This window comes from Centrocercus urophasianus, unplaced genomic scaffold, assembly GCF_019232065.1.
Source record: "Centrocercus urophasianus isolate 14NV4802_14NV808 unplaced genomic scaffold, USGS_Curo_1.0 seq_11, whole genome shotgun sequence".
NCBI lineage: Eukaryota > Metazoa > Chordata > Aves > Galliformes > Phasianidae > Centrocercus > Centrocercus urophasianus.
In genome coordinates, this window is record NW_024884253.1 from 88,929,987 (window position 1) to 88,956,981 (window position 26,995).

General features: G+C 45.3%; 1 protein-coding gene across 3 annotated transcripts in view; it reads left to right on the forward strand.

Moving 5' to 3' along the window:
* The window catches only part of KCNG2 (potassium voltage-gated channel modifier subfamily G member 2), a 55,818-nt gene extending 33,406 nt beyond the window's left edge, over positions 1–22,412 (forward strand). For all 3 annotated transcript variants that reach the window (XM_042839875.1, XM_042839876.1, XM_042839877.1), the window contains exon 3: positions 20,150–22,412. In XM_042839875.1, the coding sequence (XP_042695809.1) occupies positions 20,150–20,959 (810 nt within the window). In that variant the 3' untranslated portion in view covers positions 20,960–22,412. The remainder of the gene's footprint in view (positions 1–20,149) is intronic.
* Positions 22,413–26,995: the final 4,583 nt, after the last annotated feature.

Below are 26,995 nucleotides of genomic sequence, written 5' to 3' on the forward strand. Positions count from 1 at the left end.
GACCTTGAAAGACTCAAATAATGAACGAGTGCACGAGGAAGTTATTTTATGTGTGTGCTTATCTCTTAAAATACAGAAGAAGAATCAGTCAGACATGTTGTTAATTTCATTAGCTGCTCCAGATGTTGTGTATGACAGTGACAATCCCTCGTGGTGAGAGTGTGGGAAGGGTGGTGTTCTGTGCAGTGTAGCCATTTTATTCTGATTAACGGCTGCCTTGGTTCATCTCAAATGTTACTCTTTTCAGTTAGTCATCAGATTCAAGGCAGAATTAAATGCTAAACGACTTTTGACTTACCAAACACAGACATGCGTTTGTGCTTTTTGTGGTTGTTAGCTTTTATTTACTGATTAAACAAAAAAGCACCAACCCAGTGATGTGCATATTCAATGCTTCCAAAAATATCAGGATAGAGAAGTGGCTTAACCAGGTTGCAAATATATTGTGGAAAAAGCTTTAAGAGCACATTAAGAGCTGAACAACCAAATGACTTTAAGAGATTAATCTGAAAGGAAGATAGTCATCATGTTAGAAACTTCATGTTCTCTTGATGAAAACAGAAATTTATCCATTTCTACTTGAAAAAGAAAGCTCCCTCCTCACAAAAAAAAAAAGAAAAAAGGTGATAAGCACAGAAATTAACATCAACCATTCCATCCTAATTCACAAAAGCACTGAGCTTAATCATTTGTAGTGGTATTGTGTAAAAGCAGGAGAAGAAAATCAGATGGTAATGGTACTTCCTCCTTCACTGTGCTTTTAGTGTATTGGGAAATGCTAGTCTAATTAGAGATGCTCTGATAGGAAGTTACAGTTCAATAACCTTAAGCTGAAGAACATTACTACAAAGAGAGAGATTCATAAATAAGTTAATAATATCTCATAAAGAAGCCTGAAGCTACTTAACCTTCTAAGCTTAATTTACACACTGTGTTTCAACATTCATGAGAAATAGATAAATTGTGAACACTCCTTTTAAACTTGTGACAAAAGATTTCATTTTGCAAAGGTAGAGAATTAATTTCAGACAAGGTTAAGAGAATGTTGTGTAATGAATTGCCATGATAAGCTGTTGATGTATGGACTGGACAAGCAGTCACTGAGGTGGGTTGAAAACTGGTTGAACAGTTTGGGCCCAGACGGTGATCAGTGTTGCAAAGTATGGTTGGAGGCAAGAAACAAGTGGTGTGCGTTTGGGGTCAATTCTTGGTCCAGTCTTGTTCAACATCCTCATTAATGATCTAGACGATAGGTCAGATTGTACTTTCATCAGGTTTGCTTGTACAAAAGCAGAAGTTCTGCTGACACAGTACTGTGAGGCGTGGGTGATATTCCGGAGAGTCGTTCCAGAGAGTCTAGATGAGCCCATTCCAGAGGGTCATCTAGAGGAGACAGGCTGGAGAAATGAGATGGCAGGAACCTCATGAAGTTCAGCAAAGGGAAGCAAAAAGTCCTGCAGCTGGGGAGGAACAACCCCAGATGGTAGGACATACTGAGGACTGCGCAGCTGGAAGGCGGTTTGACAGAAAAGGGCATAGGGGGCCTTGTGGACATCAAGTTGAACATGAGCCATCAATGTGACCTTTCTGCTAATGGTATCCTGGGCTTCATTACCTGAAAAATTGCCAACAGGTTGAGGCAAGTGATCCCTCCCTTCTAATTAAGTGTCGGTGATGCCAACCCCCAAAGCACTATGTCCAGCTCTCAGCTCTACAAGAGAGTACAGGAGAGACGTGGAGCTACTAAGAGTCCAACGAAGGGCCATGAAAATGATGAAGGGTGTGGAGCATCTGTCCTAGGAGGAAAAGATGAAAGACCTGGGACTGTTCAGCCTGGAGAAGGCTTAGAGAAGTCTTAACCAATGTCTATAGAACCCTAAAAGGAAGGCGCAAAGAGTAGAGAGCTCTTTTCAGTGGTGCCTGGTGACAGGACAAGAGGCAGTGGGCATAAACAGGAACAAAGGAGGTTCTGTCTGAACACCAGGAAGCCCTTCTGCACTGTGCGTGTGCCTGGTACAAGCATCCCAGAAAGGTGGTGGAGTCTCTCCTCCGTGTGACAGTCAGACGCCACCTGGACATGGGCCTGGGCAGCCTGGCTTAAGTAGGGGGAATTGTACCAGCTGGACCCAGGGGTCCCTCCCAGCCTTAACCCTGATGTTGATTTGAGAGGAGTTGTTATCGGTGATGCTTTCTGTCCTAAGATTGCCCTCTGAGGCTCTGGACTGAAGCTTTCCACTTCCGTGCAGTTCTTGATCTTGCACTTTGTTTTGTGACTATTCAGCTACTTTTCTGCATGTGCTACTGAGGTATTCTCAATTTTAACTCAGCCATTTTGTGTTGCATAGATAATTTGTTACCATGAATGAAAGTAATAACATTATAAATTACATTTTTCTTTTCTTTGTGGAATAAACTCTTACAGGAATAGCCACATAGTGAATATAAAACATGTATTAAAAAAAACTCACTTATGGAATTGTGAATAACTATTTATAGTATATAGGCACTGAGGGTGACTTTTTATAAATAGAATCTTAAGGAATTGGACTAACTTATTTCCCCAAAGATCATGCTTCATGCCATTTTCACAGCTCTCCTGTTTAAATGCAAAAGCAATGAGCTTTGGTGCTGCATTTATGGCATCTGTTCTTGTCCCCTACGTTGCTAGTTTGCATTTTATATTCACTTTGCCACAACTAGGTGGAGTCCAGAAAAGACACAGTAACTTGGTTATATTTGTAACTTGGCTGTTCTACAACATCGTAGACAGTGAAGTTCCTGTGGACTCCTAGGATTCATGTTTGCTTTCACATTCACATGCCCTTACTTAGTGGACGTAGCACTTGTAGCATTGCAGTGCTGTATTTCAACTAAATGTGTTCTTTTTTCCTTCATAAGCTTAAATTAAGTTTTCTGCTCAGATGGTGGTTACTTAAAAAAGGCCAAATTATGGGTTTTGAGTATCCTTTACCCACAGCTTTAGTCATCAGAATAAGCAGAAGTTTGTTTTGATGTTTGCGTACTCAGTCTTTGTCAAGGAGGGAAACTACACTGCACTGCACTCATAAGAGAAGCTAGACTGTATTTACTGACATATGCAGGTCACTCCAAAGGTAATGCCTCTAATTTATTTCTATTAAGACTTCTGTAGATAAAAAGACCACAATAATACTTTTTGATAGAACAAATTATCAGCTACATAACACTTTATAAATATAGTCACCATTAGCTATGCATTTCAACCAGTGATGAACAAGAGCCTGCATGCCATGCTCGTAATAGTCCAGCTGTAGCAAGAGCTTGTCTTTCTCTATCACCACTGCTGAAATGCACCACCTCACTGTGACAACATCCACTGTTTGGTTTCCAGAAATGTTTAGCAAGAGCAGATGAATGTCAGTGGGTGCCATTTTTACCAGATGGAGGAATTCAGTGACACACCTTTGCTTCCTGCTCATTTCCACCTCAGATACCATTTTGTCAGACTGCCCCTCTGCTGCCATCTGCTGCACGGCAGTAAAATATAACAGAGTATTGGCAGGAAAGTTCAGCCTCCACAGCCATCATACCAACATCTGCCTCTGATGTTATGGTCCAACATAATAATGTAACATAATGAAATAGGAGGCATTACTTTTGGAACAGCCCTCATGATATGGATACAATATAGTGATTTAGCAAACCTTAATTGTAAGTAAGGCAGACTTAACAAGATCTGAGATGGCTGCATGCACTTTCTGCAGCACAGACACACTCTCACAGGAGAGCATCCCAGAGTGGGCACCTCCTTGCTTTCTGAACGCCTTGAACCACAGAGGTAAGGAGCCTTGGGTGCGACTGGATCCAGTCCTCCTCCCAGACGTGGTTGATGGTTTATGTCAAAGGGATCACATGTGTAAAATCAATCTAAGATATGATTTAGCAAAGCTAACTAAGACAAACTATCAGTCACATACCAAAGATATGTATTGTCAGGGAATCTTGATGTCAGCGTGAGGGATCTCTGTGCAGGTGTAACCGGTGCACGGGGAGATCCTGCATGCAGCCTGCTGCCATGCAGGAGAGCTCAAGGGGCTCTCGGGCTTCTCACTGTTAATGGGTTTAGATGATTGACTCATAGTCATAGTTTGCTTGATTGGTCCTCAGCTGTTGAGCCGTGTATCTGCTATCAGTTCTTTTGTCCCTGTCTGCCTCCTCCCCTTCCCCCTTTATTTTGAGACAGATTGGTGGCTGTTATCAGTACTGTTGCTCCTGTGCAAGGCCTTCTGTTCAAGGCCAGGCCAAAGGAAGGAATTGAGGGAAGGTGAGGCAGGAAAAGCATACCATCACCATCTACCTCATACAGTTTTTATCTCTTGTTTTGTATTGTCTGTACTCAGATTATGAATGCATTTTCATTGCATTTCAGTGCATTTCATGCATTAGCCTGGGAACTAGAGCTCTAAGCAAGGAATATTTTAATTATTATTTTCACTGAAGAAGCCATCTTAGTTCATACAAGATGCACTTCTTAGTCTGTGGTATCCTTACTACCTGAGACTGACGAGTAGCTGCAAGGTTCTGCGGTGCAAGTCTGACTCATCATGATACGGTCTTCCAGCTCCCAGCTGATGGTTAGAAAAACTTGCTGTGCTCGTCGCTTTTCAGACAGCTTAAGTTTGACTGACAGCAACTGAAATTGATGAGGTTTGAAAGATAAAATGGATTTTGCTTTTGTGGGTCACACACCTAGCTTTAAAATCAAGTGGTCAAGGACCTTGGCAGTGTGCAATCTAAACCTTAAATGTTGAGTTATGTGGGTTTTTTTTTTGTGTTGTCAGCATCTTTTATCTGGCTCCCATGGAACCTGCTATGCCCTCCTCCACCCAGGCCTCCATCTGCCTGGAAGGCACCTGGTCAGGTGGCACACAGCACACCAGCTTTGACAGCACTGGTCTGAAATAACCCTTCCCCTTTTGCAAGGCTACCTTGGGATGCTAACGAACAGAAAATGGTTTAAGGAATGATTAGTTATTCCTGATAATGCTTGTGTGGGCAGAGTGCTGCAAAGCAGCTGGTATTTAGTCATGGCTACTTTTGGGGAGCTCTCTCCATTTCTCTTTCTGCTTGACTTGGCTGCTTCTTGTGGAAGAAAAGAGATTAGAATAAGGATTTCTACAGTGTTCCTTCCCCCAAAAAAACGTCAAGCCTTCCTGCCTCATTCAACCAATTTAAACTTCAGCAGACATGTCTAATTGTTTTGTCATGGCAGCCTCATCAAGATGAAGTATAGGAAGCAGTCACAGTAAAAAAAAAAGAGCTGAAATCTTTCTGTGTTGTAGCAGGAGTGTTAGGAGAGCCTGAGAGTTCCCTTTAGACTGCAGGTAGAGCATGATGCTGTGGGATAGCTTTGCACAGAGGCCCACAGTGAGACACTCTGCTCAAAATTTCCCATCACAACAAAATTACAGCCTGATCTGTTCATTGCCCTTACTAATTTAGGTTCTCACAGCTCTCAGTAATTTAGGGTCTCAGTAATTTAGGGTCTGGAATATCTTCTCCGGGGTAAAGAGATTTATGTTTTTATGGGATAAGGAGCTGCCTTGGAAGATTTTGAGAACAGGAAGTTACTGTATAGACTTTGAGAACCACCTGGGAATCTAAACAGTGTTTTAGGCTTAGAAGTAAAAAAAATGGAGAGAGCATTTCTTTGCACTGTTAGCTTGGGATGGAGCAGGAGTTGAGTAAGATAAAATTCCCACTGACTTGTTAGTAACTTTGTGATGCACTAATGAACTCTCTCTGACTACAGAATATCTTCTCATAAATAAATAGCAGGCTGAGGTTTTCTTTTAAATGCTGTATAAGTGTGCTGCAATATGACATTAGTAAGAAATAATTAAACATCTAAGACTCGCCTGTAAAAGCACTGGTAACTCTGCCATGGTATTAACTGGTCTGTGTTTGGTACAGTGTGGCTCCCCGAGCAAAATGTGCTGGTTTTTAGTTTCTTTTAAATTTCTGTGGTCCTACTGCCATAGGTATCTGTACCTACCAGATCTCCAGCTAAATCAACCAGGGAGTCTTTGGAGCAATTTCATGGTAATAGTTGCTTAGCCTCCAGTCATGTTTGTAAAATTAATACAGCAACTCACGATAGTCTGTGTTGTAATATCCTCAGGGTACAGCAAATCTTCTACTCTCCAGATTGTGCCACTGCCTTTTGCAAAGCAGCGTGTGCTGTGTGGTAATGCTGAACACTGTCCTAGTGTTTTGAAAGAGAGGAATGTTTTATTTATGTGTAATAAAAACAGCATCTCGATATTCACCTCAGAACCCCAGGGCATGTCACTATCCATCCCAGAGGTTTGGAATGAAAGAAAGCAACCAGATTTATGTTTGGCTAGATCTTGTATATCTAGGCTGGGGCAGTGAACTGATTGATGTGCACAGCACTAAAGCATTCAAAATCATACTTAAATTTTCATTGCTTGAAATGTAGTGATTGAGATGAAACATAGAAGTTCTTGAAGTTGAGAAATTTGTATAGTGTCCATGGGACATTAAAATTCAAGACAAATTAAGATTGGAGTGGCATACAAATGGGACATTTTGCAGTAGCTTTTATAACAAAGGCTGAAGAAAGGACCATAAAAAAGCTGTAAAGGTGAACTTCAAAAAGGTAAGCATTACATTAGTTCCAAATAAACCATGAAATACTGAGTGCTATCAGCAACACTTTTGAGAACAACAGCATAATTAATTCTAGTCTGTTCAGAATAATACTCATTAGTCAAAGTTAATGACACAGTTTTTGTAAGGTTATGAAGTTTCCTGAAAGAGCAACTTCTGACGGAGGTACTTTTAGTTCTAGTAGTAGTGCTACATAATGTCCTTGCTCAACAGAAATGGCATTTCTTAAAAACTTATCTCCAATGTTAAATGCTTTACAAATTTCTGTTAGATCTTAAAATAGCAGGCAGATAACATGAGAAATTGTCACCTGGTGTACGTGGAAAGACATGCAGCTGCCTGTGGTGTTGGCTTAGAGCTACTTAGGTGTTTTGTTAGCGGTTTGGGAGAAAATGTAAAATGTTTGCAAACGAAATTTACACGTAGCATAGAAACAACCCATCAGGCAGGTGCTAGAAGTACCTGACTGTAAGCTGAGCTGAATTGGATGGGTGCCATGGGGTGAGTTTGGCCCTCTGCTAGCCGAATCCTGGCAGAGGAGCCCTGTCCATCCCTGGCAGTGCCTGCAGGACGTGCTGCAGGGCCTGGGGCAGACTGAAGTCCAGGCTTCATACTTTGGCTTGCAGGTTCATTCACGAGCAGAGTGCCTCAGCCAGAACAGGCTGTTCACTTGGATAAATCCCAGCCCTCTGACCGCTCTGGCATTCCCATGCAGGCACACCTGCATTCTCCTTCTCCCTCTGCTCCAGCTAAGCCTGGATACAAAGAGGAAATACAGAGAATAGTGTGAAGGTCCCAGCGCTCCAGTACATCCTAAGTTGTGACTGGGACTCAGCTCGCCATGCAGAGATGATGACAGAGCAGAAATTCCAGCACCTTTCTCAAAAGCCTGCACACAGTTTCTATGGGCAGAAGCTCTGGATGTTTTCTCCCCATCCATAGTCAGCTGCCTGTGCACACAGTGCAGCCTAATCCTAAAGTAAGTCATGCAGTTTTTATGTTCTGCTTCAGTGTCACAGAAATCTGTTACCATTGTCTTGAGCAGAAGAAAGAAATATGGAAAAGCGCAGGCTTTCACGGTGGTCAGATCCATCCTGCAAAAATTCATCCACTTCACCAATTCAGGAACACAGCTTACAGAGTTTCAGCACAAGGGTAATGCAGGAGCAGATTGCCAGCTGTGACTGAGCCACTCCCCAGCAGGAGAGCCAACCCAGCCAGAGGCAAGATGTGCCAATCCTTCACTTGCTCTCAATTAACAAAATAAAGGGAAAGAGGGGAAAAGAACAGGCTTGAAAGAAAGTGTAGGAGGAAAAGAGCAAGCCTGACTCTGCCCTCTTTTTCTCCAAGTTGAAATAACAGGCACCCCCAAGCTCTGTGGCAGCTTACAAAAAAACAGTAAAAACTAATGTGGATCACTGAAATAGAACCAGCGATGAGTGGGAGGCAGGAGGAGAAAAGCCTGTAAAACGAATTGAAACAAGGTGAAAAAAGGGGAATACTGGGGAAAATAAGGGGAAAAAATAAACTTTAAAGTGCTGTGAAGAATTGGTTATTGTTTTTAATCCTATTCGTAAGCTGTAAAAATGTTTGTGTATGAGGGCGAAAATGTGGTGTGTGTAATTTGGCAGCAGCTCATCACCACACAGCCATCACTCCCCACCATGGGGTGGAGGACAGAATTGGAAACAAAATAGAAGTCGTGAGTTGAAATAAAGCCAATTTACTAACACACAAGAGAAAAACAGGAACAGAAACGTGGTTATAACAACAAATGTAGGCGCAATGCAATTACTTGCTGACCAATTAACAGCACCAACACGAAGGCCACCAGCACTGTGAGGTCTCACCACCACCCACCAAAGCCAGCAGCCCCTGATAGCAGCTCCCCCAGCCAACTGCCACAGCAATATTGCCCTCTGTATGGTGTGGAACAACCCCTGGTTCAACTCAGGCCTCCGTCCTGGCTCTGCCCTGCCGCTGCCCTGCACCATCGTGGCGGCAGCCCTGGGTGTGCTCCCCTCACTCAGCAACAAACAAGACGTTGGCTGAAACCAGGATGAAAAACAAGACTGAGATTTTTTAGTGTCTGAGGCAGGCTTGAAAAAAAAAAAGAGGACGATGCTAGGCTTAGGAAGCTCCCAGCTGTATACACTGCTTGTCTGTTTGTGAGTACAGCTAGAGACAATAGTACTGTTTTTTCCCAGATGTTAGGTCAATGGGAAAAGTTCATAATCCTACTGCTTTGTAAGGCAGCTCTGATTCTCTCACACTCTTCCTTTCAGAGGAAAGCATTGAGTCTATATGTTGTTACTTCCTGCATAAACTGTTCAAACTGCATGTAAGTGTCCTTGGCAAGTGCTCAGCCCCACAGTGGTTCTGCAGTGTTTTGATATATGCTGCCAGTTATGGGAGATATCTACCATCTTAGCATTGCAATCCTGTCATGTTTACGAGCAGCAAACGTGCTCTAAATGCTAAGTGTCATTGCTCAAGTGTTTTGAAGCAAGGCCGCAGAACTGTGTCTGCCTTGTTTTCAGAATGCTAGAATAGAAATTACAAACTAGGATTCTCCAGAAACCAGGAGATGAGTTTATTTGCAAGGTAACTGGGCTTCTACATATAAAAACTCAGGATCAAGCATTTACTTACGTTTTGCTGCTATTCACTGTGACCTAGACAGGCAAAAAAATTAGGTGGAAAGGAATGGTTTGAGGTTCTACAAAAGCAAGAGTAGGGTCTTGCTTCTGGGGAGGAATAACTGTATGTATCAGTACAGGTTAGGGGATGATGTGCTGGAGATAAACTCTGCAAGAGGGATCTGTGTGTCCCAGTGGGAAGCATGGCGACCACGAGCCCGCAGTGTGCACTTGTGGCCAAGAAGGCCAATGGTACCTGGAGTGCATCAAAAAAAGAGCCTGCACGTCAAGGGAGATTATCCTCACCATCTGTTCTGCTGTGGTGAGGCCACATCTGAGTACTGTTTCCAGTTCTGGGCTCCTCAGTTCAAGAAAGACAGGGAACTGCTAGAGAAAGTCCATTAGAGGGCTACAAAGATGTTAGGGACCTGGAGCATCTCTCTTATCAGGAAAGGCTGAGAGTTCTGTGGCTGTTTACCGTGCAGAAGGAAAGACTGAGAGGAGATCTTAGTAGCACTTAAAAGTATCTGAAGTTCATGTATCAAGATGATGGGACCAGTGGTGCCTGGCGACAGGACAACGGGAAATGGATGCAAACACAGAAGGTTCTGAACAAACATGAGAAAGAACTTTTTACTGTAAGAGCAATGGAAAACTGGAACAGGCTGCCCAGATAGATTGTGATGTCACCTCTGGGGATATTCGAGACCCACCTGGGCACATTCCTGTGCAACCTATCCTAGAGAACCTGCTTTGTCAAGCAGTTAGACTTGGTGATCTGCAGAAGTCCCTTCCAACCCCCAGCCACAGTTCTGTGTTTCAGTGGTTCTATGACCACAGACATGTTCTTGAACACAGAGGTTGTAGGTAACTAGATATCATTAATAGCTTACTTATATCTTAAACATAGCCACCTATGGGCAAGTAAGATGGGGATATCAGATCCCAAGGCCCAGCTTCAGCAGCTTTAGCAAAGGGCATCATTTATTGTGCTAGTTGAAAGTTACAGGAATATATGTATGTGATAGTGAGTGCAGTCCCCTGTTGTCATGGGTTACCCCCTCACACATTTCCAGAAATGGAGAAGCTTCATAGTAAAATGTCTCAAGGCTTTCCTGATCTAGCAGGAGGGCTATTTTGGAACCTTGTCTTCTATAGTTCAGATTCTGAAAGCTGTTTTGTTGCTATTTCCTCTCCTGCTAACACTGTCTTTTAGGTTAATAATAGCCATAGAAACACAGAATTGTTGAAGTTGGATGGGACTTCTGGAGGCCAAAAAAGTCCAAACCCCTGCTCAAACAGGGACAGCCAGAGCAGGAACGTGTACAGTTGGCTTCTGAATGACTTCTCTTTGCAGGCAGCTCGTGTGAACTGAGCAGTCCTTCTCTTCCCAGCTCCTACCTCACCTGCTGGTTGCCATTACTTCCATGGTAGCACTGCCCATTCAGTGAGTCGTGAATAACATTGGCTGCTGTAGCATAACCAGCCTGCATGGGAAGCTTGAGCCATCCTGTTTGACTTTGTGCTGAAGGGGACTTAGGAATGATAATTAAGGATTAAGCAATTAAAGGTTAAGCAATTAAGCAATGGGAGAATGAAAAGAATTAAATGCCGTTCTGTGATCTGAGCTGAGGACTATCAGCAACCAGGTAGCTGATGAAGATGATACTTTCAGCTAGTCCACACAGATCTGAAAAAGAACATTTGACCGCACCATTGAACAGTGCTTCTCTTCATAGCCTTGGTGTATGTAGTCTGAAACCATGCCTCTTCTCAGCCTTCATTTGATGATTGCATTTGTGTGTTCTTAAGACATCGTCCTTCTTCAGCACAAGTGGTTTTTGAACAGACAGAATCCTTTGCTTATGTGTTGGGACTCAGTGAGCTCCACATAAAGATACTGGTTGTTTTGTGTATGTGTGTTTATTTGATAAGGAAGGACTTGGTGTCAGGACTTGTGTCAAGGGCAAAGACTGACAATTGTGAGAAGCTGTGGGTGTTCAGTATAGTGAAGCAGATTTTAAATGCTAGAACACCAAAGGAATACAAAGTGAGGGGATACTAGCTGCATGAAGTCAGTAGGCAGTGAGAATGCATCAGAGCCTTCAGAAGTATCCTCAAGGAGGTTGTTCCCCGGGTGCATTGCTCCTCCCTAAGTTCCAGCGTAACCCCTCCATCCTTCTGTGCAGTGTGATCAGGCCAGGAGATAGATAGCATCAGCTGGCTGCCAGGGCACAAACTGTAACCACAAGTCGCTCCCAGCAATAGCCACAGAGTCTGAGGAGTTCTCAATCTCGAATGTCTTCCTCCCCAGTCTCTGTGTGTGTGGTACTGTTCTGTTAGATAGGCATCTGAAGAGCTGGGAAGTTGATGATGTTCATGGGTATTTATGGTCTCTTTAATTCTTCGCATGCTGCGTATTCTTTGCATTTCTTAGGCTTAGATTGCTTTCCATAAAGCACAGCCAGATAACACATTGCCCTCCAACAAATACTGTTGCTTTTTGAGAAGTGGATTTTAAAAGTGGGTGCAGGTGTGAGAAAAGCTGGTTGAGAAGATGTTTTGTGCACCTGCAGTACTAGTTACCTGCTTCCATTCTTCCCAGCAATTCATCTTCCTCTGATATTCAGATATATGTGCCTAATCCATGTTCAAGAGGACTACAAGATTGGCAGGGAAAAAGGTTAAATGGGTCTCTTGGCTCTTATTGCTTAGAAACCTCCAGCACTGACTTCGGTTGTGCAGTTTAGAGCTGTGATCACAGTACCACAGGGTTTGGAAGGGACTAAGATTAGCAAGTCCAACTCCCTGCTAAAGCAGGTTCCCTTATAGCAGGTCTCACACGTAATTGTACAGACAGGTCCTGAATATTTCCAGAGAAGGTGACTCCACAGCTCTCTGGTGAACCTGTTCCGGGGCTCTGTCACTCTGACAGTGAAGAAGCTCTTCGTTGCATTAGTATGGAACTTCCCGTGTTCTGGTTTATGGCCAGTAAATGCTGCTAAGATGAAGCATGAAAGCTGAGGCACCTCCGTGGCCCAGAGCAGCAGGCTGCCTGTGGATGGAGCAGAGTAACTCAGCACTGCTTTGCTTCTGGGGCCTGTGCAGTCTCCTGGGTCATGAAGGCCACCTGTGTTTGTCTATTTATTTTTAGGTGTTTGGTCTGCAAGGGTGGTCACCGACTACTTTCTCATAGGGATAAACTCATGCACACGGTATTCTCTTCCCTCCGGTTCACCCGCTGGACCTCTTCTGAGTTTTCTTTTGGCAAAGCCATTTGGCTGCATACTTGCATGGACGAGGAGTGGTTTGAGACACTGAGGCACGCAGAGGTAGGCACATCTCAGCAAGCTTTTATATTCAGACTCCAGTTGAATAACACGACATGACATTTTACAAAGTGGTTTGTCTGGCTTTGGGTTTTGGCACACCCTGAGTACTTTCTGGCAGTTGCCACACCTTTCAGCATCTCCCTTATTCCTGTTGGTGTTTCATGTTTATTTGCAGCTTCACCAGCAGAATAAAAGTTACAGGCTGAAAGGTTTTGAAAAGTAGTGATTTGGGGCTGTGTCGTATCGGGGTCAAAAGAAATCCAGAGAAGAAGTCTGAAGTCAGTATAGGTCCTGCCCTTCTCCTCCTTATCCATAATGCTATCTGGGAGCAGTTGTACAAGAGCTATCTCATATCAGTGATACCACTAAAAGCTGCTCTTGACAACCCGCCCCTATAAAGGCAAGGCTTTCATTCCCTTTTCTAGCAGCTGGATGAAGCATAAGCTAAGCTTTGGTTGCGAATCAAAGTGTCCACAGCAGGAAGCAGAGAGCTCTTCCATGGCCCCTTGGTGACATCTCAAACAGAAACTGTTACTTTGAATTCACAGCCAGAGAACTTTGAGGACAGACTGTGCAGCATCTGAATCTGATCCCAGGAGTACAAAAACTGCTCACAGCAGGCGAGCTGCAAGTTCAGACTGACCCCAGCTTTAATGGCCAGTGTACCAAGTGACAACAGTGGAGTCTGCAGCTGGTCAGCAGGGGAGAGAAGCATGCCAGTGCCTTAGAGCAGAGACTGCACCCATCCAGCACTTCAGCAGCAGGTAAATTAGTGAGTCAGGCATTTATCCGTACTGTGAAAATCGGCTGGAGAGTTAGGTCAGAAAGTCACTTTCCATCAAGTTTTTTCTCATCAGAAAATGCCAGCATGAGTGAAATCTTCGGGTTTTCTTTGTGTGTGTGCAGCTGGTAACGATGCTGATTTTGCTGGAACATTTCTCAGGAAAGGAGTCTTCATTTCAGAATAATTCTTGGGACAAGAGAGGACCATGACCCAGTGCGGCAGTGCCAGGCTGTGGCAGAGCCCATGGCAGGTTTCCACACTGTCTGCTTCAGAGCAGAGCTGGCTTGCTTACTGCCAGGCAGCCACCCCAACTATTGGACTGCTGCATTGCTGGAAGTGTGTTGGGGAGAGTGGAGAGGAGAGGGGCATTCATCCTCTGTCTGCAGGCATTCAGTGAAACAAGCACTTCAGCTTCACCCCCACATTTGGCAGCAGCACGGTGAGGTGCTGGGCTGGGGGCTGCCTCTCACTTTGTGGCACTGCAGCCAGGTCACAGGCACACTGTGTACAAGGGCCTTTCTCAGCAGCTCTTTGTGAAGCTGCCCTCCCGTGCTGAGACCTTGGTTACATCAGAACTTCAAGTTCCACGTTTCTGTTAAATAACAGTTTGATGTGGCACGCGCAGAGCAGCATTGAAAAAACATGACTCGAAAGGCAAGGAGGAGAGAATCCAAATAACCTTTTAGAAATGCCATTATTTTAAAGCTTATGTAAGGATATTTGGATGCAGCTTTTCCCATGATTTTGGCATTCTTTCTTAGTATATATGTTTGATAAGGAGAGAAATCCTTCTCTATAGGGGCAAAGAGAATGGGACTGAGACTTCTTCCATGAAGGTACTATGGAGCTGCTGACCCTACAAAAATGTGTTCAAAACTACACAAGAACTGAGATAGAGAGAGGTCATCTGACATTTGACATCTGTGCATATCAGAGCGGGGGAGATGGTGTCACAGCATGGGAGATTCTAGAGAAAAGTCAGCATATGTTATCAGGAGAGACCAGAGGACGAAGCCAGGATCAAGAAGTCATGTAGCAAAGTCCAGAAGTTGTCATAGGCACAGTCCAGGGCTGTGCTAGTGAAAGGGACCCTGCACCCAAACCACAGCACTTCTGCAGACAGGCTTCAATGATCACCATGCAGAGCAAGGAGTGCAGCTGGATTTGAACTCTGGTGACACCAGCTTTTCTTTTTGTAATTTTCTCAGTAGTTCCTTTGGCAAACAGAGTTTGTCCCCAGAAGAAAGACTGTGGTTGGCTTTCTGACAGCAAATTTCTGTAAATCCTTGTGAAAGAGGCACTTTAATTGAACTGCACAGAATTACCCACTAAGACCTTTCTTTTTCTGTGTGTGTGTCCTGAATTGACGTGAGCATATGGTGCCAAAATCTGTGCAACTGCAGATACGTTTTTACTATACCATAGGGTTTTGTAATCAAAAATCTAAAATACAGTTGAATTACATATTGTACACATGTGTAAAAAATTGTTGGTCTTTTAATGCGGGGAAGGTGTAATGGAAATATCTTCCGTGCTTGCAGTGTGTTGTTGATTTTTGTTTTCTTGTTCAGACATCTAAAAGACGAAAAGAACTGGACAAAAACTATAAGAAAATGAGTTTTTTCTGTGACCCATTTTAATGAAGCTAGATACGAAAGTGTAACCAAAAAATATATCAGATGACAAGGCAAAGAAATCTGCTCAGTTGGAATGAGAGCAAGCAATTTCACTCAGAAGAAGCAAAAAGCAGCATGTTGTGGTTTATGTGCACGCTCATTGCCGTGGTATGACTTGACATTTTTTTGAGAACATGCAGTTTTGACACAGATTTGTTTTGGGCAGAACGCTATCCAGTTCTCTGGAGACTCGTTCTTTCTGTGTCCCCATCACTAATTAATTATTGGTTTCTGTTCTTCCCGTGTGTGTGTTTCTTCACTTTTTAATTTTGTTTTCTTGAGTGGGAAAAGAACTCAAAAACCTAAGCAGAGTGGCTGGACTCCTGAATACATAGATAGGAGTTCTGGAAAGGAAAATCAGGTTTTTTTCAGTGGTGTAATCGAAGGGGAAAAAAACTGCAAAAGCAGCTTCAGGCAAAAGTGGCAGAGCACAAAAAGCATGAAAGGCGTTTTTGCTGTTACTGTTTGTGATTTCATGTGAAGGTTGGTTCGAGTCATACCTAGATGCAATTGAAGCACAGTCCAGGGAAGGAGATGTTTAATTAAAAAAAAAAGGCCTCTGGCAAGTTAACTGACACACAGGTCTGCTTTCTAAGACCTGCAGAGATCCTCTCATTCTCAGGACAGCTATCAGACAGAGCCTGCCCTGCTCAGATTGCAATAGGTTAATAATGATATTGGGAAAATGATATTTGCTGGATATTTGCTGGAGATAATGGCACATTAGCTAGAAGAGGGCATTGTTCCATCGATTGAAATCATCTCTGTGGCAGAGCAGTATCGCTCCGCTCTGCTGCGACTGAATGTCACAGCATCCACAATGTTTGCTGCCAGCTGCAGGAAGTGGGGAGAGTGGAAAAAAGCCATAGGCCACCATCAGCTCTGGATGGAGTATGTTGCAGCTCTTTATTGCAGAGATGAGTGAAGATACTGGTTTTCTTCTACTGTACTGGATGATCCAGACCTCAGATGCAGCCAAGCCTTTCGTGCTCCACTGGTGAAGCTTGCCAGGCTGCTCCTGTGCTTGTGTCTGTGATGTGACTACAGGAGGATAACGAAGTTGTAGTTTGTGACCAGGATAAACGTGTCACAACGTAGGAGGGCAGATAGAGTCTTATGTAAGATGTCTCCACTGTTATTCCATTAATGAGGAACAGTTTTCACTCCTGTTTGCTCCCCCACCAAAACTCATACAGAAGGACTCTGGAGGGTTGCCTTTCTTTCTGCACAAAGTGGAGACTGTGGGGGCCAGTTAGATGCTGAAATAACCATCAAACATCTTTGCATCTTTGTAGGTCTATTCCATGCCTAAATTATACATAGGCTTCTCTGACCTTAATTGTTGAATGTCAAGAAAACTGTAGGCTGCACACGTCAGAATCAAGAGCACCAGTTAGATCTCTTAAAGCAAGCTACGTTTTGGCCTCTGTACCTGGTGGTGCAGGTAGTGATGTATCCTTCAGAGAAAGTAGATGTGCATTTCGGATTTTCCTTCTTGCCACTTCTGCTGCTTTGCTCTAGCCATATTATTCTGTGGGTTTTCTTCAGAAAGTCTAAGCTTGATCCTTTTCTGCAAGTGCAAGGATGGTATCAGGAGCTGTGATTCAGCTGCAAACATTGCCCTCAGGTGTGAGATCAAGCATATTCTGATAAGGGATCCCCAGGCAGCAGGGCTCCGAGACAGCAGTGTCTGGTTTCCTGATAATGTGTTACCACAGAACAGGTGAAGCCCTTCCACTGACATTGCAAGCTTTAGCTCTGGCCCACAGAGCCAGATTTGTGCAGTAGTATGAAAGCATCTGAGTTCCTTATCTAATGAGAAAGAATTACCACAGAATCACAGAATTGTAGGGGTTGGAAGGGGCCTCCAGAGATCATTGAGTCCAACCCCTCTGCCAAAGCATAGTTATGACTTGCAGCATAGTTACGATTGATGACAGAGAAGTCTCTAAGAGCAGTATTTGTCCCATATGTTAGATTTGTAAAAAAAAAGTACTTAGGATCAACTAATTCTATGATTCTTGATTTTTTCAGTGAGGCAGATACAAATTCTAGTCATTGCATCCATCAAAATTGGAGAGGAACTTCAAAACTCTGAGCTACTACTTGAGTACAACAAGATTCTCTCTCCTGCCTGCAATATGCTTAAGATCTTGGCAGCAGTTTTTTCAATGGGACAAATAATTTTTCTTTCCATAACAGCATGACCCCTGGGAAACAATGGAATGTGTATCATGCTAATAGAAAGTGGAATTAAAAAAGCCCTACAGTCATGGAATCATAGAGAGGTTTGGGTTGGAAGGGAGCTTTAAGCTCACCTAATTCCAACCCCCTGCTACAGGCAGGGACACCTCCTCTAGACCAGGTTGCTCAGAGCTCCATCCAGCCTGGCCTTGAGTGCCTCCAGGGAGGGAGGATCCACAACCTGTCTGTGCAGCCCATCCCAGTGTCTCGCCACCTTCACAGTAAAGAGTTTCTTCCTAATTATCTAGTCTAATAAATCCACCCTTTTCCAACTTAAAGCCATTTCCCCTTGTCCTGTCACTACATGCCCTCATAAAAAGTCTCTCCCCAGTTTCCTGTATGCCCCCTTCGGGTACTAGAAGGCTGCTATAAGGTCCTCTGAAGCCTTCTCTTATCCTGAAGAGCCGCAACTCTTTCAGCCTGACCCTGCAGGGGAGGCACTCCAGCCCTCTGATCATCTTAGCGGCCCTTCTCTAGACCTGCTCCAACAACTCGACATCCTTCTTGTGTTGGGAGCCCTAGAAGTGGACACAGTTCTCCAGGTGAGGTCTCACAAGAGCAGAGCAGAGGGGCAGAATCGTCTCCCTCAACCTGCTGGTCACACTTCTCTTGATGCATCCCGGGATACGGTTGGCTTTCTGGACTGTAAGGACACATTGCTGGTGTATGTTGAGATGTCAGCCGACACCCCCACCTCCTCCTCAGAGCTGCTCTCAAGCTGTTCTCCACCCAACTTGTGTCTGTGTTCGCTGGATTGCCGCAATCCAGGTGCAGGACCTTGTGCTTGTCCTTGTTGAACTGCATGAGGTTGGCATGGGTCCATCTCATAAGCCTGTCCAGGTCCCTTTGGATGGCATCCCTTTCCTCTAGCTTGTAAATCTTTATAGTGTTTACTACAAAGACCGTACATGCAGGCTCTGAAGATTCCTTTTCACATTGACATCTCTCTATTCATTGTCTCGGAGAAGAGAGCCTCAACATTTTGGGATATGTCTTGGGGTAACAAGTCTGTTATGCCTTTGTGATGGCACTATTTCTGCTGACAGTCCTGGAAGCAGGCATCCAGTCACACCCCCACAGTGGGAGAAATGCTGTATCTCGTGAAGAAAGTCCCACCTCTCCTTTGCTGTTTCACAACAAGGATAAAACAGTGTATGAACACTTAAGAGGCACTGAAATTAGGATGTGTTGCTGTGCAGTAAAAATTTCCTCAGCTCTGTGTAGCAAGAAAGAAGACACCTGTGGTCAGTGTGCAGGCAGAACTGTTTGTAGTTCTGCTAGATTCGTGGATTGTCTGGTGGAGAACTGGAGAACAGCTTGACGCAGCCTAACTGCTCTTTAATAAGATTTCATTGCTGCAATTTAGCATAGCGGGCAGAATGAGGTTTTATGTTTGCATCTAATCCCCACTGCCTTCACTGGGAGTTACATACCCACTCCTGTGCATGAACTCCTGCAGGGTCACAAGAGTGTTCATCAACTGTTCCAAGTCAGATTAGTTCACCAAATAAATACACACATCCCTTAGATAAATACACACTTCCCTTCCTCTCAAAGCCACCAGCACATTAACACTTTCATGTGAGCGTTTACAGAGAAAATGGTACTGGCCCTATAATTGTCCACATAAAAATATATTTAGAGAAGCTGATTATTATTCGGTGGGAGTTACTAGCAGCAAAGTAGCAGAGAATTACCACAGTATTTCCGTTGCTGAATTAACAATCAAAGAACAGCCATCATCACCATCATCACTGTTCAAATGCTCCAAAGCTAACTTGCTTTCAGGCTTTGTAACAAAAGAACTGGGGCTGTGTTTATTTTCCACTAACGGAGCTTGTGGCACTTTATTCCAACACTTTTCTACCTCAGAAAGCTTGAAGAGGTCATCTTGGTCCAAAGAAGACTGTAGAGAGCAGGTCTTAATGAGGAGCAGCTGTGGGATTTGGGGTTATTTGCTCTAGAGAAAAGAAGGCTCAGGAGAGCCTTAAAGGACATCATACCAAGTCAGAGGTTGGTCTTTTCTCACAAGCAGCGACAGCAACACAAGAGGGAATGACCTGAAGTTGCACCAGAGGATATTAGGAAAAAACTTCTTCACCGAAAGAGGTGTGAAGCTTTGGAACAGGTTGTCCAGGGAAGCAGCTGAGTCACCATCTCTGGAAGTATTGCAAAGATGTGTAGAGGTGGTGCTGAGGATGTGGTGTAGTGGTAGGTTAATGGTTGGACTGGATGAGCTGAGAAGTCTTTTCCAACTTAAATGCTTCTATGATTCTGTTATTATTTGTTACAGGTTTCATAATCAAAAATGGTCTGTCAAGTTCTTTTTCTTCGAGAAACACCTGCATTTGTCAGTATAAGCTGTTTACTTTAGGGCTAGTGGGCTAAGAACTGCTCACCATCGTTTCAGAAACATTCTATATTCTATGAGCACCACAACAGAAATGCTGTAGGTGTTTATGAGCCATTTGCATGCAATTTATTGATTGATAGATTATTAAAAAATTTGGAAATGAAGTGTGAGCCACCAGCTTTTCAGCAGGAGGCTGTCTGGCTGACAGCTGAACCATCACACCAAATTCATGGCAGCCTCCATTAACCTGTCCTGCAGCCAAAGTCATGGCTGGTTGCTGTTTTTTCAGTTATCAATTCCAACTGCTCTTAGTAGAGATGATTATAGCTTACTAGCTAGCAATTTGTATCCTGGTATTGGTACTTTTAAGAACTTCATTTCTGTTTCTTTGGTTTGTTCTCTAACTAATTTTTTTCCTATTTTGTTTCTCGTGCTCCTTTTCCCCCCAGGGTGAATGTTCACAGAAGTGCTATGACATCTTTGTGCTGGAGACAGTGTGCGTGGCTTGGTTTTCATTTGAGTTTCTCCTGCGGTCCATCCAGGCAGAGGACAAGTGTGCTTTCCTGAAAACCCCGCTCAACATCATCGACATCCTGGCCATCTTGCCTTTCTACATCTCTCTCATTGTGGATGTGGCTTCCACAAAAAACAGCAGCAAACCCGGCGGGGGAGCAGGGAACAAGTACCTGGAACGAGTGGGCCTGGTGCTGCGCTTCCTGCGGGCGCTGCGCATCTTGTACGTGATGAGACTGGCCAGGCACTCGCTGGGGCTGCAGACTCTGGGGCTCACTGTGCGCCGCTGCACCAGGGAGTTCGGGCTCCTCCTGCTCTTCCTTTGCGTTGCCATGGCCCTCTTCTCACCGCTGGTGTATTTGGCTGAGAGCGAACTGGGAGCCAAGCAAGAGTTCACAAGCATCCCTACCAGCTACTGGTGGGCTGTGATCTCCATGACCACCGTTGGCTATGGGGACATGGTGCCTCGTAGCATCCCCGGACAGGTGGTAGCCCTGAGCAGTATCTTGAGCGGTATTTTATTGATGGCCTTCCCGGTCACTTCCATCTTCCACACCTTTTCCCGTTCCTACAGTGAGCTGAAAGAGCAGCAGCAGCGAGCAGCAAGCAGGCAAATGCACCAGCTGGAGGAAAGCATGAAACTCACAGGTGGCGGCAGTTCCCAGTGGCTCACTGCTGCGTCCCCTCCAGATGCTGCCAGGGAGGGTGGCCGGCCAGTGCTGGACCGGGAAGCCAAGAGAAGTTGACTCTCCACAGCTAAAGAAGTGAGTTGGCAGCACAAGAAGCAGTGAACGTGAGGGGAAGGATCAATCTGCAAACAGAACCCCCCAGACTGCATATATTAGGGACAGACAGACACGAGATTGTCCCTTAACAGCAACTTTCAATCTTAGGGGCTTACTGAAAAGTGTCCCTAGAAACTCTATCAAGTACAGCTTTGCTCCATCGCTAACTGTAGGGAAGCTCTTTTCTCCTGAGCACCTGTTTTTGTGAGTCCCTGGGAGCAGCCAGCCGGGAGGCCATAAGGAAGTGGCACAGTGTGGCCGGGTGCTGCTGCTGGGCAGTGAGCGTGCCACCACCCCGTGCCCTGAAAGTCTGTTCCAGCAGCCCTGCCACGGAACCGGAGGAACGCAAAGCTCAGACAACCAGAGGGATGAGGAGATGAGAAGGACAGAAGGATCCCTTCAGCTTTCCAAGGGGCTTGGTTTGCTCTGTCTTAGAAATCAGCACTATGGTCTGGGCTGCCAGCCGCCAGCTCCAACCCGTGCTGCTGCTCAATGTGCATTATTCAGTAAATACGCGTATTTACCACAGTAAGCTTTGTATCTTAGCCCTGTGACAGAATTATACATAGACAATCTTCCTGACTATGGCACTGAATGTGAAATTGTTGGGTTCTTTTTCTTTGCTCACTGTAGAATGTAACAAATAGAAATCACATTTCTCCACCTTCTTCTAATTCTTTCCATCTCAAAAACGTATTTAACAGATGAATAAGCCTCAAATATATGCAGCCCAAGGAGGGGAGGGCAGTATTAAGTCAGCAGTGGCTTCCAGCTCTGCATGATCTTCCCTGGCGGTGCTGTCAGTGATTGCAGCCGTGTACAAACAGGGCTGCTCCAAGCTGCAAGAAGTCAGTGTAACTCCTCCAGTGAGCTCCGGCCCGAGCTGCAGCGCAGCACCTGAGACCTGCAGTAGCTGTTCTTTTCTCCTACTAAGAAAAAGACATTCCTCTCGTCTAAAAATCATAATTATTATTCTGGCTGTTCCTCTCAATTTTCCAAAAAAAATGCAGTCACTTGAAAGGGAAAATGAATCATACGGTAGCACCCCCATGTTTGCTTACTGCTGCCGTTCCCGAGGGTTCTGAGGTACCCTAGTGTGCAGTTTCATGCTCATGGGAGCTGTGCAGCTGAGCTACGCATGTCAGCACACTGTGTGCATTTCAGAGGACTCCTACTTTCAGGGAGTGGGAGGTGGAGCACAGTTGCCTCCTGTGCCTACACCTCTGTTGGTGTTAGCAGAGCTGTAGGAACCAACCATGGTGTCACCTTCCTGTTTGTCTCTTGCTAGGAGGGGAGCAAGAGATGTATTAAAGGTGGGTTTTGTTGGGTTTTATCAGCTTATATTATAACGCCTACCCTACACTAGCAGGCTTCTGTACCGAGCCATTCCTTATAGGAATGGAGCAAGGCAAAATAAACGTTACACTTTATTTTAATAAAAATTGGAACCTTTGTTGTCGAACAAGCGCATCTGGTGGTGCTTACGATTCAGGTGACGTGGGAGGTGGTGTACAGGCGTGCACCCAACATTCAGACCCAGTCCCCTCCAACAAACCAAACACAGCTGCCTGCACAGGGCTGCCATCTGTGACCTGCCCACAGGGATCTCATCTGCTCGTGCCAGCAGAAGGGCCAGGGGATGCAGGATGCTGCTGGGGCTGACTCAGACTCCTGGCAAATCAATATCAGCAATTACGTTGCTGTGACTCACTGCAGATTTTAATTTTTTTAAATCCTGACACAGGAATTTCTTGCATTAAGATTTGGCATCAACACACAGCATTGTGGCTGGCTAAATGCTCAACATCAAAGTGAAGAGTGTGTGTGGTCATTGCATGACATGGTGATGGGGAGGGCATTTGTATGCTCCATCTTCAGGTGAGCCCTGACAGATTCAGCAGGCAAACACACATCTGAAGGCATTTCATGGCGTTTTACATTCCATGCACATCACGTGCTGTTCAAAGCCACACATCTGGCATGAATGCAGTGATCAAGGAGCCTTTTGTAGGGCGCAGAATGCATCTCCTTGGGCTGGTGAGGGCCATGAATCAACAGCAGTATTATCTTACTCTTAAAAGAGCCATCTTAGAGCAGATATCCTTGCAGAATGAAGAGTTTCACGCAGGCAGTGCTAATAGATAACCATTAATTAATGCCTTTTTTGAGCCTACAGCATGAAAAAGCCTGCACTGAGACACTAACTGCATCTCAGCAGCTTTGTGGAAGATGACACATCATATTATTGCTGTGCTCCATGAAGTTGATACAGCCCTACAATAGTGAGTTCTTTGTAATTTTGAAAGGCAGATAATTAATTCCAGCATGCGCAGAGTCTTAATAAAGTGACAGAACCCACGCATTATGTCTGTTAGTCAGGTCTGGCTTTTAATAAAGTATCATTTTATCGATGACAGATGAGGAAACAAATATAAACCAGGAACCGTTTAAACAAGTTATTTTTGGAAGCCATATGAAGTTCTGATGCACGACATTGCTAGGCATAAAAGGTAAGCAGAGGACCGTGAGTTCTTCCAGCATGGCTGCTACCACGAGTGATGCTCACTATTTTGATCAGCAGCTGGAGAACCGTTGGCTTTGTGCATGGCTGTCGGTTTTCCTTTGACACAGCACACAAATGGTTGAAGGCCATTTATCTCTAAGCAAAATAAATGCTGTGCTGTTGTCTGAACGCATGCCAGTGCCACCAGGTAGCTGCATGTTCCTTGTGAAGCACAGTGTGGTGCTTGATGGCGTCGCACATTCTTTTTGCATCAAAGAAAATCAGTGTCCTCTGTCTAGTACAGCACCTGGACTCACTGCACATCGGAGCAAAGCCAGCGCTTGGTGATGGTACTCGTGGGGTGGGACATGGGGAACAGAAAGGATGGTCCTGTAGGATGGAGTGCTGTGACTGAGCTCCCAGATCAGAGGCTGCGATGCTACACGTGTGCTGGCCAATAGGACTGGGTAAAATGCAGTCTGAAGAATGGAAACGCAGAACGCAAAGTCACGACAGATCAAAATTGCAAAGGCATACTTACACAAAGGTGCTTTATTTAGTATCCGAATTCTCCCACAAGATCCTTGTTACGAAACTTCAGAAGTGTAGGATAGATGAGTGGATGGCGAGGTAGATTAAGAACTGGCTGACTGGCAGAGCTCAGAGCTGTCAGCAGCAGTCAGGTTGGAGGCCTGTAACTAGTGATGTTCCACAGGCACTGATGCTGAGTCTGGTCTTGTTCAGCATCTTCATTAACTACCTGAATGAAGGGATGGAGTCCAGCTTCAGCAAGTTTGCTGATGATACAAAGCAGGGAGGATTGGCTGACACACCTGAAGGCTATGCTGCCACTCAGCAAGACCTGGACAGGCTGGAGAGCTGGGCAGCTAGAAACCAGATGATGTTTAACAAAAGCAAGCGTAGGGTCTTGCACTTGGGGAAATAACTGCATGCATCAGCACAGGTTAAGGAGATGACTTCCTAGAGAGGAGCTCTGCAGAGAAGGACCTGGGTGCTCCTGTAGACAACAGGTCGGCCATGAGCCAGCAGTGTGCCCTGGTGGCCAAGAGGGCCAGTAGAATCCTGGAGTGCATTAAAAAGAGTGTGGCCAGCAGGTCGAGGGAGGTGATCCTCCTCCTCTACTCGGCCCTGGTGAGGCCATATTTAGAACACCGTGTCCAGTTCTGGGCTCCTCAGATCAAAAAAGACAGGGATCTTCTAAAATAAGTCCAGCAAAGGGCCACAAGGGTGATGAAGGGCCTGGGAGTATCTCCAGCATGAGGAAAGGCTGAATAAACTGGGTCTGTTCAGCCTGGGGGAAAAACGATTGAGGGGGGATCTGGTTAACATTAATAAATATCTAAAAAGGGAGGTGGGAGCCAAGCTCTTCTCAGTGGTGTGCAGTGACAGGACAAGGAGCAATGGTCTAAAACAGAAACTAAAACACAGAAACTTCTATACAAACATACAGAAAAGCTTCTTTACAGTAAGGGTGACGGAGCATTGGAACGGGTCACCCAGAGAGGCTGCAGAGTCTCCTTCTCTGGAGATAGTCCAGACTCGTCTGGATGCCTTCCTGTGTTTTAGCAGAGGGGTGAACTTGATCTCTAGAAGTTCCTTTCAATCCTTGCAATTCTGTGATTCTGTGAATTCTGGCAGCTGCCAACAATAATCATTTGAAAGACTTAAGATGCAGTTACAGACTTGAAAAGGGACAGTGTTGGAGTGGCACAATTTCTGCTGCTCATATGGCACATCACCGCCAACTCCCACTTCCTAGCAACCTTAACTGAGAAAAATGACTATTTTTCACTGTCATACAGGGCCAGAATAAGCAGAGTTTATGACAGCCTCACAGTAGCCCTACAGAGGCAGAATACCTATTGCTCTCACAGCATCAGGGTCCTCCAAACTACAGCCTTAAGAGTACAAGGCATTGGCACAGAAGAGGGAAGGGGCAGATGAAGAGGCTGGTGGGTAAACAAATTCAGTGTGGTTCTACTGGCCAAAGAAGGGGAAGGACAGAGATGGGGAAATCACAAGCCTGTGCTTCCCATCTGCACGTTTCCAGATGCAGATGCAGCTTGGGCCCTGGCTGCTCTACAAGGCTGTATGTGCTGATACCTGTCCAGATTCTGGGTGTGCTTCACATTTTGTTTTATCAATCTATCTAACAACTGTTGTTACAGGTATTCAGACTGCACAATTATTTACCAATATATTTTGATTCTGTCACTGAAACCACCAACGAAACTAAAGCTGTCAACCCTTGGAACTTAGGCCTAAGCTAAGAGTCACAGAACAGCCTGGGTTGCAAAGGAGCTCCATGCTCACCCAGCTCCAACCCCTGCTGTGTGCAGGTCACCAACCAGCAGCCCAGGCTGCCCAGAGCCACATCCAGCCTGGCCTTCAATGCCTGCAGGGATGGGGCATCCACAGCCTCCTTGGCAACCTGTGCCAGTGCCTCACCACCTCTGGGGGAAAAACTTCCTCCTAATATCCAACCTAAACCTCCCCTGCCTCAGTTTAAAACCATTCCCCTTGTCCTATCACTGTCCACCCTCACAAACAGCCGTTCCCCCTCCTGTTTCTAAGCTCCCTCCAAGCACTGGAAGGCCACCATGAGGTCTCCCACAGCCTTCTCTTCTCCAAGCTCAACAAGCCCAGTTCCCTCAGCCTTTCCTCACACAGAGCTGCTCCAGCCCTCTGCTCATCTCAGTGCCTCCTCTGGACCCGCTCCCAGAGCTCCACGTCCTTCCTGTGCTGGGGCCCCAGGCCTGGACGCAGCGCTGCAGATGGGGCCTCACAAGAGCCGAGCAGAGGGGGACGATCACCTCCCTCCAAATTCACAATACAATTTAAAAAACAGCATGTCCAGGCCAAGTTTTCCTTTACTGTCCAATGTGAATGAAAAGCATCAAATCTGAGCTTTGCCTTTGAAGTGTTTTGACTTGCACCTAGCTCCACACACCCAAATGTACAATGAAATACTGATGCTCCACACTTCAGAGCTGTGGCTCTGAGTGGTGCCCAGGTCTCAGCAAGCCTGGTGCCTGTAGGCAGTGGGACAAGAGCCCTGTGGCTTTCTTCAGCACTGTGCCAGAGGCAGCTGTGAGCACTGGGGCTTCCTACCGTTCCACTAGGGCCAGTGGCTTCCCTTCAGCGAGGGCCAGAGCAGCAGCGAGTCACAGCAGCATCGCCTGGGACAGAGCACACACTGAGAAGTGAGTGCACGCAGCCTCAGCTGTTGATGGAATGGCTTGGGCCAGTCTCTCAATTGCACACAGAACGTAACAGGGCAGGCAGTTTTCACACTTAATTCCCCATCAACTCATTTTCCTCCGTCCTTACTTGCACTTCACAGATTTGCCTACCTTTACTCTCCCTTACAGCAATCTCCTTTCAACCCCTTATTACTGCATACTCAGTCTCTCCCACCTCCCTCCTCTCCACTCTCCAGACTGCCCTGATTTCTACAAAATCAGTCTCCCTCC